The sequence below is a fragment of the Amborella trichopoda genome, chromosome 8 (assembly GCF_054954075.1).
Source record: "Amborella trichopoda isolate Santa Cruz 75 chromosome 8, AtrichopodaSantaCruz75HAP2 v2.0, whole genome shotgun sequence".
In the NCBI taxonomy this organism is placed as follows: domain Eukaryota; kingdom Viridiplantae; phylum Streptophyta; class Magnoliopsida; order Amborellales; family Amborellaceae; genus Amborella; species Amborella trichopoda.
Genome location: NC_142343.1, coordinates 324785 through 336877, shown reverse-complemented (window position 1 = coordinate 336877; position 12093 = coordinate 324785). Strand labels below are relative to the sequence as shown.

Sequence of the window (12093 nt, the reverse complement as noted above, 5' to 3'; positions counted from 1 at the left end):
CAATTCCCACATTGTAAGGAATAGAGAAAGATAAAACCTTTTTCATACATAAAATGAAGGGATGTGACCGATTGATTGTTCAAGGATAGCACATTCAAATAAGGACACGCATCTTCAGAAATTTGTTAGTAAAGACAACATACTCCCACAGGTATACATTTTGGGAAACATTTTCAATGCATGGGGAGATTCTGTTTTAGACCCATAGAAATTTCATCAAATGAATGATTTCATTCATCATGATCCCAGAAGGCAAAGCAGGAAAAGAAAAAATGTTAAAAATAACTGCAAAACTTCGAGACTTTAGATGCCCCAAAGACTTATTTCAAAACATGACTAATGAGGGCATATTACAATCGAAATGCAATAGGCTCTATCTCGGTCCAGGGATCCAGACTATGAAATCATAATTAGCACAAGCACCATCATTAGTACTCATTTTATCACAATTAGTACTGATTCTACTGAAGCAAAGCTACAGATTAAAACCTGAGCAGTTAACTAGTATATAATTTTATATTTTATGGGCATTCAGCTGAGGAGAATCACAGGGGCAGCTCGCCACTGTCTGCGATGACCACTTTACTTTTAGGGGTCCCACTTTGCCTTCCTTCTGCTTCAATCTTGTAGACTACGTCCATTCCTGAGATGACCTTCCCAAACACAACATGTTTGCCATCCAACCTGGAAAAGATCATTACCATTAGTCTATCATGACACTCGCTATGGGAATTCAGAAGATAAATAAGGTAGAGGAATAATACCAACTAGTTGTTACAGTTGTGATGAAGAATTGGGATCCATTGGTATCAGGTCCAGAATTTGCCATAGACAAGTGACCTGCACATATTTCTCATGTTAACTACTAGACTTTCTAAAACCAGTTAAAAAGTGTTCCTTGTAGAGTTATCAGCATAGCATACATGCAGACACGCAATCTACAAGTACCAATCATGAATATCTTGCTGCAAAAAGGAACAAATACTGCACAAAGTTTGTCAGTTATATTTGCCATATAAGAGAAAGAAAGCTCTTTAGTCTCAAGTAAATTTTCCTCAAATCACACATCCCTACAGGATTGTTTTTCTAGAAAAGGAAGAAAGATATCACTGAACCATGTATGAGCAAACAGATGTAGGAACAAGTAGATAATCAGTTACCAGCAGATGGACAAATTTAGCCAGCAGTGATAAGCATTACACCCTGTGGGTTCTACTCTAAACATGTTTTTGATGAATTAATGTAGTTAACAGCATAAAGGCAGAGAGAGTAGCACAAAACTCGGCAATCCTGTGTCACATGAGGGACAACTTTAGCAGCACATTTGTGAAGTGAACGGAACAGATAGAAAGCAGTGGAAGAGGCTGATGCCTGGAGGCTAAAAAGTTGAGACAATCTCATGCGTGTTGATAGTACTTCTTAGCAAGATGACACAATGTAATATTCGTGATCAGTTAGCTAACCCTCAGGTCTAGTTTCCTTGTTACAAGTGATCATCACTTCATTATTTCTTGCCAGTTAACATTTATCCAAGAATTATGACAGCCATCTAAGGTGGGCATTTGTGTTCTCCCACGAAAACAAATGAACTTGAGCGCCAAGAACTGGCAAAATGAGCATTTTAAGTCAGCAGCTTCTCAGCATCCAAGGTATAAGCCTTTCAGGTAGTCCATCTGAGAAAACCTCTGATTTCTTCACCAACCATGAATTCATTTAGCATTGTATTAACACACTCCTAACAAGAATAAAATCAATAACAACCAAATTAGATGCACAACTAGTGGGCCAAAACACTGGTACATACAGTACAAAATAAATCACTATAAAACAAGCAGGATAACCATTGGCAAGACCACTTGCATATTAAGAACTACAGTCCTTCCAGAAACCATATTCTCCTTGTTCAATATAAATACATCAGAAACTTGATATAATTTGTTCCTATCCATACCCTCTACCCATCTCTCTGGTTTGAAGATGCATTAGTTACCGCTCCATATTATGTTAAAAGACTGTCACTCTGTCAGAATGCATATGATCGGTGCATGGCATGTTTAATCCATTTGTATTGTACTTTGGTTAATACCCTTTTTAGAGGATAAAATTCATGTTAACAGTATGATGTAAAGGTTCAATGAGAAAAACAAAACTGTTGAGGCTCCTGCGACATTAAAAAATCCCAAAGCTGAAATTCTTTTGAGATAACCTGCATTAAGCCAACCAATCAGCCACCAAATTTGTCTTTCTAGCAACACTAGAAAAAATAAGAATACAAGAAAGAAGAAAAAAAGAAAAAGATAAAATGCTAGGTTAGATTGTTTGGGCTTCTTGGAAATTGGAACAAAATTCAGGGGTTCGAACCCTTTACCTCCCTCACCCATACCAATATGCCTACTACTAGGCCAAAGTCTACAGGACAATTAAATACAAAATAGCTACCGAATATCTTCCATTCTGCCATATTTCTATCTAACTATCACATTGTGGGGGATTCCATCCTCAACCGGCTAACATTTGAAAAATCACTATCCACCGGACCCATGTGGCTCCTCATAGCATTTGGAATCATACGCTTTGCAGTCTTGATAATGCCCAAGATACCAGCAGGGAAAGGGTTACCTTCAGCTTTTTGGATGAAATCTTGCTCTCCCTCAAGGAATGTGGACACCACTCAACATGCGGCTGGTTCAGATCTTGTAACTTGAACAAACAATACCAACTTTTTTGAGAATCTTTTTACTAAATCATGTTACCAAACCTTGTTATGTTATACACAAAAAGGTTATCGCAGCAAATAGATGATGATAATAGAAGGAGATCATAGTGAAAGTACATGTTCACTTGAGCAGGAAAAAAACAACCACTAAAACATTTTGCCCATGAATATCATCACATGTAAACAGCAGCATCACAATCTAATAATGATTTCATAATCTGTTTAGTCAATATCAGTATTAATAAACTTACCCGGCCCAGTGTGTTTAAGCTTGAAGTTTTCATCAGCAAATGAATTTCCATATATTGATTCCCCGCCTCTTCCATCTCCAAGAGTAAAATCACCCCCTTGAAGCATAAAGCTTGGTATAATTCTATGGAATGAGCTTCCTTTATAGTGAAGAGGTTTTCCACTCTTCCCAATACCTTTCTCACCTGCATAATGAGGGCATAAATGATTGACATGAAATACTACCCAGAAGTTGGAAAACAGAGTCAGGTGTAGAATAGAAACAATTGAAATATCTCATCCTACCAGTGTTTCAAAACGCGGACCGCCCAGCGCCTGGGCGCCCTCTTGAACCCACCTAGGCGGCCACCCGAGCGGCTGCTCAAGGCCTGCACCCCACCCATGGGTGGAAATGTGGCTCCTTGATGGTATTTTTGAGTCATTTTTTTAATACTAAAGGGGCAAAATTATGGATTCTAGGTTCATTTAATACCTAAAACCCATTAGAAGCTATTTTAGAGAGAGAAAACCCCAAAAAATAAATTTCTACTGGGCCGCCCAGGTTCTGGGCGTTCGCCTAGGCACTGGGCGGCTTGGACCCCCCCAACCGCCTAGGTGCTGCCTAGTGCTTTTTGAAACACTGCATCCTACCTCTCATAAAAAAAAATGAAAGAAGCTCAATTATCTCAGTGAGGATAACACTGAATTTCAAAATCAATATCAATTAAATGGAGAATGCTGAATTTCACAGTTAATATCAACTAAACTCTCGATATTATGTACATCATCGTAAACATAATTATTCAAGAAGTTATTTTCTTCAATGACTAGAATCTAGAGGTTTTCATCAAATTAACACATCTGAATATGAAAGGCATAATCAAGCATTTATTCGGATGATTCACATTCAAGAATGTTGGATAAAGGAATTCTAGATGTGTTCATATCAGGGCATGGCAAAGCATGTAGTGAACAGGAGTCAACATGTGTAAACACGAAGGGCATAGTTGAGCATTTTTGTGAAGCTGAAAAACAGAAGATGATGAAATCAAACAAGAAGCTGTGTTTGTGAAACTGCATGCAAGACTGTACCAACATGCTACAAGAAATAATAATGAATTTACTTGAAATATCCTCCAACTCAAATTTTCTTCTCTTCTACGCATAGGATTCATATTGCGAAGCCAGTTCACTGAAAATAGTTGGCCTTACAGCTCAACTATAGTTAAAATCTTTCAAAGTTAAGAGCTGTTTAAGCTTTGGACCCCCTTTGGCTGCAGGTTTTAGAGCTTGTCTGGATACTTGCAAACCCAAATAAACCACCCAGGATGCCATCAAGTCAAAAGTGAAAATCTCATCATAAAGAACAATGAATGCAGGAAAACATAAATTAATAATTCGAATAACTATAAAATCCATGGAAAGACAACAAATGCCAAGCAAATTCATGAAAAAACAGATGTCTACACTATTGATGCATTTCATATTGTCGATTCCAGTTAATGGCCCAAAATTTATAATATAATAGGCAATAATATAATTAAACACCCTAAAGAGATATATATATATATATATATATAGAGAGAGAGAGAGAGAGAGACTATGCTTGTTTGGGTGCAACTTGATGCCAATTATTTAGTGTTACTTACCAAAAAAAAAAGAAACAAGAAAAAACAGAAGAGAGTACAAGGAGGCATACCTGTACAAAGAGCTCGGAAATTTTCTGGGTACAAGAAAGCATTGTTAAGTGTTATTAGTTCACCCTGAATCCGATAAACTAAAGAATTGCAGCAGAGTACTAGAAGAGACATATAGTACTGGTGTCTTGTAAATAACATGAACATAGAAGAACGGTTATTTATTAAATACCATACCTGCTGTCTTGGGCACTGTCTTCCCAAAGAGTCCCATCTCAATTCGACCTGCATGCATTCACATCATCAAGGACTGCAAAATAGGAATGATATGGTTTATGCTGGAAGATATGCTCAATGGAACAAGCATCATAGGAAGGCTTAAAGTTAAGCATAGTGTCGTCAGAAATAATAAAATCAAAGGGTAGACTTAATTAAAACAGAAGGGGGCATCAATGGCATGTATCGACATCCACCAGATCACATCAAACGAGGTGTTAGGGAGTATTTAGATGGAAAGGATACTCCTCACAAACATCTTAGTGCCTACGCAGTTGGATAGACTTTTACCCCATATCATAAATAATCCCATACCACAGGAAAACACGTCTTAACTTTGGACCGAATAATGGTGACCTTATTTTTGGACGCTTTTTGGCCAGAGAAGGAAGAATAAAAGCTCCTTCCCTCCCTCCTCTCTCCCATACCACAGAAAAACACATTTGGCGACCTCCTTCTGGGTGGTTTTGGGCAGAGATGGGAGAATAAAGCTTCCACACTTGCTTTCTCCTCTTCTTTGGACATTTTTTGGGCCCTTGGTGAAGTTAATCATCATCAAAACAGGCCTTCAGAAAATAACTTTGTAATTTGCAATGTGCAAGTGAGTATACAAACAAGAGTCACTTGCAATGTGCAAGTGAGTATACAAACAAGAGTAACTTGCAATGTGCAAGTGAGTATACAAACAAGAGTCACTTGTTCAGGGTATCCTGCATGAAGGTCCACTAATTCAGTAAGGGCAAATGTGTGTTCCGCAGTAATGGAAAAGCATTCCAGAAATGGGCAAAAGGCAAACATTTGAAACACTATACAAGGGCTTTTTATGATGAATATATCATAAAAGTGCTTTCGAAAAGCTATAATGCATAATGATTCGGCATGAATATGTCAAACTAAATAATGTTCATCAAGAAATTAAAAGGCTGCAAGCCATGCAGAGGATGGAACACAAGTAAGCAAAAGCCCTATTGAACCAGCAATTTCAACCACACTAGACACTCTCATGTGAATACTGAATAGAAGAAACACGGACATCCAGTCTCAAGGTGTCAGAAATACGATAATGCCAGAAAATTCCTAATTCTCAAATAGATTATACTATCAACCGTACAATATGCCTTTCTTGATATATGAATGACATCCAACATCACCCAAAAAAAAAAAACTTCCAAAACTTGTTCCGAGCATAACAGATCCTTGATATTTGCAGAGAACTCCAGAATTTCCTAATGTAAATACCAATAACAACACATAAAAGGTCAAACACTACAATATTTCATTTGCAATGATTCCCTTCTCAGAAATGGCGTCAATGTGCCTACCCCAGACGCTCTTTATAACAAATCCAAAGGTGTCAGAAATACGATAATGCCAGAAAATTCCTAATTTCCAAATAGACTATACCATCAACCGTACAAAATGCCTTTCTTGGTATATGAACGACATCCAACATCACCTAAAAAAAATGACTTCCAAAACTTGATCCAAGCATAACAGATCCTTGATATTTGCAGAGAACTCGACAACCTCCTAATTTAAACACAAATAACAACATCTAAAAAGTTAAACACTACAATTATTTCATTTTCAATGATTCCCTTCTCAGAAATGGTATCAATGTGCCTTCCCCAGATGCTCATTTATAACTAAATCTATATTTCAAAAAAAAAAAAACTATAAAACTCATTTTTTAAATACATTTTATAAGCAGGTAACTTGTACTTTTCTGGCGGATAATGTTCCTTGTAACATAGGCTTCACTTACCAGCAGGGACAATAGCTTCCATCTTACAGGACTGGAGCAGCGCGTTATTGTAAATAATACAATGAGGAATGAAAAGGCCTTGTAGGATCTATTCTTTCCTGTCGTAAGACGAACTGGGAGTTATGTTTTCAAAGTCAATGGCAAACAGTGGTGTGTTGACCACCTGACCACCAACACATTCTTAACTAGATGGTAGAAACAATGGATGACAACCACTTTCCAAAGGCAGCCCAAAGCATTTCTCTTGCATCATTCACAAATCTATATTTCTCATTACAAGTTACTTATGCAAAAGTTTTTTTGCCCTGAAGATGCCAGGAAAGAATGAGGAAACAAAGGCGATAACATCATGAACATGCAAGAGATTATTTAATTATGTGTGCCTCGGATAAATGTTGGTTTTTTCAAAATAGTGGCAATATTAATATGCTGTCCCCTCACAAATGAACCAATATGTCAACACTCATTCCACAAGTTGGATCATTATTTCTAAACTATCCCACTTCCCAAAATAGTCAAGGAAATTTGCAGTACAAAAACAGCGGTTAGCCAACCTGTCTTCCATTCATAGTAGTTATAGGATACATACAGAGAAACAATTGCAACTTGAAACCCACACAAGAAAGAAGAAAACAACATCGCATGAAATCATAAAATTACATGCCAGTGGTTTTAAAAAGTGGACGCCTGACCAACTAAGGCACTTGCCCGAGGCCTAGTTGCCCCACCTGGGGCGAGGCAGCCCCGCCAATGGCAGGCACCATGCACTGAAGCCCAAGTGCCCTACTCCGAAAACCACGAAGGAAAGTTCCCTTGCATAAGGGAATTTTAAGGGTGGGAATTTTTTCCCCCTATTTAAGGGTGGTATTGTTTTCCGTTACTTTTATTATTATTATTTTTTGGGTTGTGGGGGATGCATTCCTAACCCACTTAACACTCAAAAACCCCGGTTTTTGTGCATTAAATACATCCAAAAGTACAATTTGAAGGGGATCAAATTGGGAATTCATTTGTAACTTTGAGAGGATCGGATCGGGATCATTTGCATCACCAAGAAGGGATAAAAGAGAAGTTTTTGACCCACCTAGCAACAAAATTTTCCTCATCCCATCATCGATCTGATTTAGTTGTTTTATTGGTTTCCCAAACCCATATCTTCTTTCAAGCCATTACTTAGGCTTTTGAGCTTGGGAAAACATTGCATTTAAAAACAAATAAATAAATAAGTTTTGGGGTTTCTTCCACAAAAACTCAACCCCCTCTCTCAACACCCACCCCTACCCTTTTGACAAATTGGGCTGCCTCATGAAAAGGCAGTTGTCTAGGTGGAAACCCCCTGGCTGCCTTAGGTGGCACGTCCCATCCTTCAATACACTGACAAAAACTACAAACAACTTCAAAATATCAAAATTCAAGAAAAATCGGAAGAAGCAACAAAACATATTCTACAGACATATATCGCAGATGGAGCAAACAACAAATAAGTTTTATACTATTAAATAATACAAAAAAGAATAAAATTATAGGATTTGAAGCGCAAACATACCAGCAGGCTTGCCATTGATCTCCACATCGAAGTAAACCTTGTAAGTTATTTCTTGCAACTCTTTTTTAGGTGCTTTGCCCTAAAACCATCACCGGTGGAGAAATCATGAGATAGAGAAAATATACATGGCTCAATAACTAATATTTATATATACCTATATGGACAAGGTCATCATCCAAATGATTCAAGATAACATAAACTATGCACTAGATAGCCTAATGGCTAGGTATAAATCCACCAAATATTATTGACATCATGAGCAGGATTTTAAGATTTTGTAATATAATAAAGTTAACACCTTGGTTGTCACTAGATACCCACTATTCCTAAATGGAGCTTACTTGCATTAGTTTACAAGCGAGCAATGATGTATATACACTTATAGGTGAACACCCAAACAATGACGCACATGCATGTGCATAGGTATGCTTGTTTGTGTGGGCATATAAATATGCAAGTCATAGACATTCCCTTTATGGGATTGTATACAATGAGACCAGTTATCTTTGTTACAAGGAGGTCACAATCACTCTTATCTCATTAGACATTTCAATGACACTCTTACAACTACCCATATTACTTTTCCTTCTTTTATAAGCAAAGCATACACATGCTTAGGGAGTTCTTTAACACTAAGAACCAGATAGATAAAAATAAAAAATAGGACACTTGACATAAAAAACGAATATGAAAATTAGAATGGATTGAATTTCAAAAAGAGAAATAATCAAATTGATGAGCAATGTTAAAAAAAATCAAATTTCTGTTAATCTGGTTTTAAACATTGACATCTTGAGTGTCACCACTTGAGGTATGAGCAAAAATATATACCGATTAGAAATTTAATGAATGAATACATTTATAAGCAAATCAAAACAAGGAGCATCAAATGAAGTCTGAATTCAAAGCCAAAGACACCATGCGGAGAGAGTGGAGTGAGAGTATGATAATTTGTTCAAGAATTCCCATAACAAATGAACATAACACAAGATCTTGGAGAATCTCAATCCTAAGTTGTTGAAATTGAAGAGGACATGTTCTAAGGGATGGGGATGACAAAGAGACTCCAAAATCACCTTTGGGCCCAAACAAACTAGTTATTGCAAGAAACAAAAACAAAAAGCAAACAATTTTCAAGTAAAATTTAATAAAAAGGAAGAAGTTGTTAGTACCAAAAATAATACTATCAAAAAAAGAAAAATAAAAAACAACACAGGCTTTAGGATATTTACCCAGATTGGGGATGAAACCAGGTCAGTAACTGATGAACTGATGTGCATTGTAAGGTGTCCATGGAAAAGGGCTTCATAGGAAAGATGATAAGAGAAGAGAAGGACAATAATATCTTAATTAGTGGAACCATAATCGAGAACGAAGAGTTTATCCTCATAGGGGAAGCCAAAAGGAAGAGATGAGAAGGGAAACCATTATCACTCAAAGTAGTTGGATCATAATTAGGAACCTGAGAAATATGAGCTTCCTTAAATTTAGGATCTATATAAGGTGCTAGAGGGATTGGGTATCGATAATTGCTCAGGATGAAGTATCATCATCATCAGCATCTAAGCCTTCTCCTAACTAGTGTTGTCAAATTCGCTTCATCCCTCCTATCCGGTGCACTTCTAGGTCGACATATGACTTGTGAAATTAAAGAGGAAAAAGCATTCATGACATTCGGATAAAAGTGAAAGCGCAAGGATGAAGATTATGAGACAGTGAGAGGGAGAGAGGAATGGAAAAGTCAAGAAGACCAGGCAAGCATGCTCACCTGATCCGTGTTTGGAATAGTGTGAGAAGATGACTCTGTGACGAAACCTATGCGGTGCTGGAACCATCACCAAAAGAAAGGCAGAGGTGATTTTCTCTCTTCGTACATACAAAGGAAAACTGGAGAGAGAGAGAGAGGGCGTGTGTGCATTGGAATATAATTAGATCTCTTTCATCCCCTTTAGCACTTGTTTCTGAGAAGGAAAAAGTTTATATAAGTGCGACGCCCAAAACAATCAAATTAAGGCGTACCTCGAAAATTTTCACTAGAAGAGCTTTGATGCCGAAAAATTCTCAAATTGATCATCTCGATTTCAAGATGCATGAGCATGAGAAAAAATGGATTTCAAGTCTTGGAATCTTGTAATGAATTTTGGGACCATCAATTTTCAAGATTTTCAAGTGTTCATTGATCTGCTCGATCTACACTAGTTTTAAATTTTTAAATTTTATAATTAAAGATGGAAATAAATTTTCAGGCCATCACAGAGATTTCCAGTATTGAAACAACATCTTTCGACACTATTTAAAGGTGTGCCTTTTGATTGTTCAGGGCCTCGGCGTTATAAAAACCACACCCTTCTAAGAATGCAGGATTGAAATTGAAGTGTTAGATGAGGCTACCATGATGGAGATGCACATGTAGAAGAATAAGTAACTAAAAAATGAATCAAGAAATCAATAAACGGAAGAAGGAAGTGTAAAGCCTAGACTGATGACAGAAAAAATACATCAACAAATTCATCAGGATCTATCATTCTATTCACCATTTCTCTACTCAAGATTGAGATACATATGAATCAATGTAGATAGATCCAGAAGAAGTATTTGAGAGAGATAAATGTGCGATAACCTGGATGAGGGCGAGGGAAGCAAGTGCGAGGAAGCACCACAGTAGCAGGACAGACGGATTGCTGAGGGCGCCCATCTCTCTCTCTCTCTCTCCAGAACAGGAAGTCAATCCCTGGTACTCCTCGTCGAAGTAGAATGAATCAAAACAACAAAAATGCTTTGCGCTTTAATAGGCGACGTTTTTTAGGCTTTCCCTTCACTTTAATGGACGACATGCAATTTATTTTTTCTTTTGGCTTTCACCCCGCGGTTTTAAACAATCAAATTACAGCGCTTCTCAACAATTTCACAATAAAAAGTTAGTTTTGATGCCCAAATATTTTCAAATTTATAATCTCACATCAAGATGCATGCGCATTAAAAAAATTAGATTTTTTTTTGGGTAATTCAGTAGGGATGACAAGCCCTATCCATGTTTTGAAATTGTTAGTGGTTTTTGAAATAGTACATTTGTAATGTGTTTTTTGGCCATCAATTTTCAAAATTTTCAAGTTTTTATAAATATGCTTGATTTACACTATTTTTTAAGCTTTAAATTATATAATTAGAAATAAAAATATATTTTAAGGCTATCACAAAAATTTCTAGTATTGAAACCATATTTTTCGACACTATTTGAAGTTATGCTTTACTTTGATTATTTAGAGCCTCCGCTTTATATAAACCGCACCCTCCTTTCATGCGGGATATTTTAAGAAGGATAATGGTTTGTTGGGCTGCAACCTTATCAAAATGAATAAACCCTCATCTTAAAACTAACCGAAAAATGTAATTCTAGTGTCGCAAAACCTTCAAACCAATCATCTTGGCCATGACAACAGTTGTGAAAAAATTAAGACAAAGCCTCAAAAATAGTGTATATTGTAATCAATTATCTAAATCATCCATTTCACCCTAAAATTAAATATTCGCATATATGCAAGATGTTATCATCATCAACCAACTTTTTCTAACTATTTAGAGTCGACTATATGAATCTTAGTTTGCCATTCTGTTTTATCAAATGCCATAAATCCTTATATCTTTTTCACTTTATGAGGTTATTGTATAGTGTGTCGCTTACGGGAAATGCCCTAGTATAAGCAAATAACGTAGATTCATTATTCATATAAAATTTTGACAAAATTTTATGTTGGCTGCCTACTTAACATAACCCATCTTCTGTTAGTATTTTTTGTTTGAAAGATGCTTTAGTATATTTCAAAACAACAATATGGTTTTATGGTTATTTCCTAAATTGTTTTTGTAAAGAGAGAAAGATGTGGGTTTGAGTCTCATATTGAAGAAGAGAGAATTTATTGAGCTA

General features: G+C 36.6%; 1 protein-coding gene across 2 annotated transcripts; it reads right to left on the bottom strand.

The window, feature by feature from the left end:
* Positions 1–211: 211 nt before the first annotated feature.
* On the bottom strand, positions 212–10924 carry ROC7 (rotamase CYP 7). 2 transcript variants are annotated; one of them, XM_020669513.2, is made up of 8 exons: positions 10789–10924; positions 9937–9993; positions 8169–8247; positions 4819–4866; positions 4644–4667; positions 2968–3150; positions 765–840; positions 212–684 (listed from the first exon to the last, which is right to left on the bottom strand). In XM_020669513.2, the coding sequence occupies exons 1-8, from the start codon at positions 10861–10863 to the stop codon at positions 546–548; spliced, it is 681 nt and encodes a 226-aa protein (XP_020525172.1). In that variant the 5' UTR covers positions 10864–10924; the 3' UTR covers positions 212–545. The 2 variants fall into 2 exon arrangements, with proteins under 2 accessions (XP_020525172.1, XP_006848226.1); XM_006848163.4 differs by lacking the exon at positions 9937–9993.
* Between the last annotated feature and the right edge of the window lie 1169 nt (positions 10925–12093).

Excerpts from the sequence above, each read along its gene's own strand:
- ROC7 (XM_020669513.2), bottom strand. The coding sequence starts at position 10,863 with ATGGGCGCCCTCAGCAATCCGTCTGTCCTGCTACTGTGGTGCTTCCTC. Across the intron at positions 4,668-4,818 it reads GACAGTGCCCAAGACAGCAG|AAAATTTCCGAGCTCTTTGT; the intron begins GTATGGTATTTA and ends TCTTGTACCCAG. Across the intron at positions 685-764 it reads ACAACTGTAACAACTAGTTG|GTTGGATGGCAAACATGTTG; the intron begins GTATTATTCCTC and ends GATCTTTTCCAG.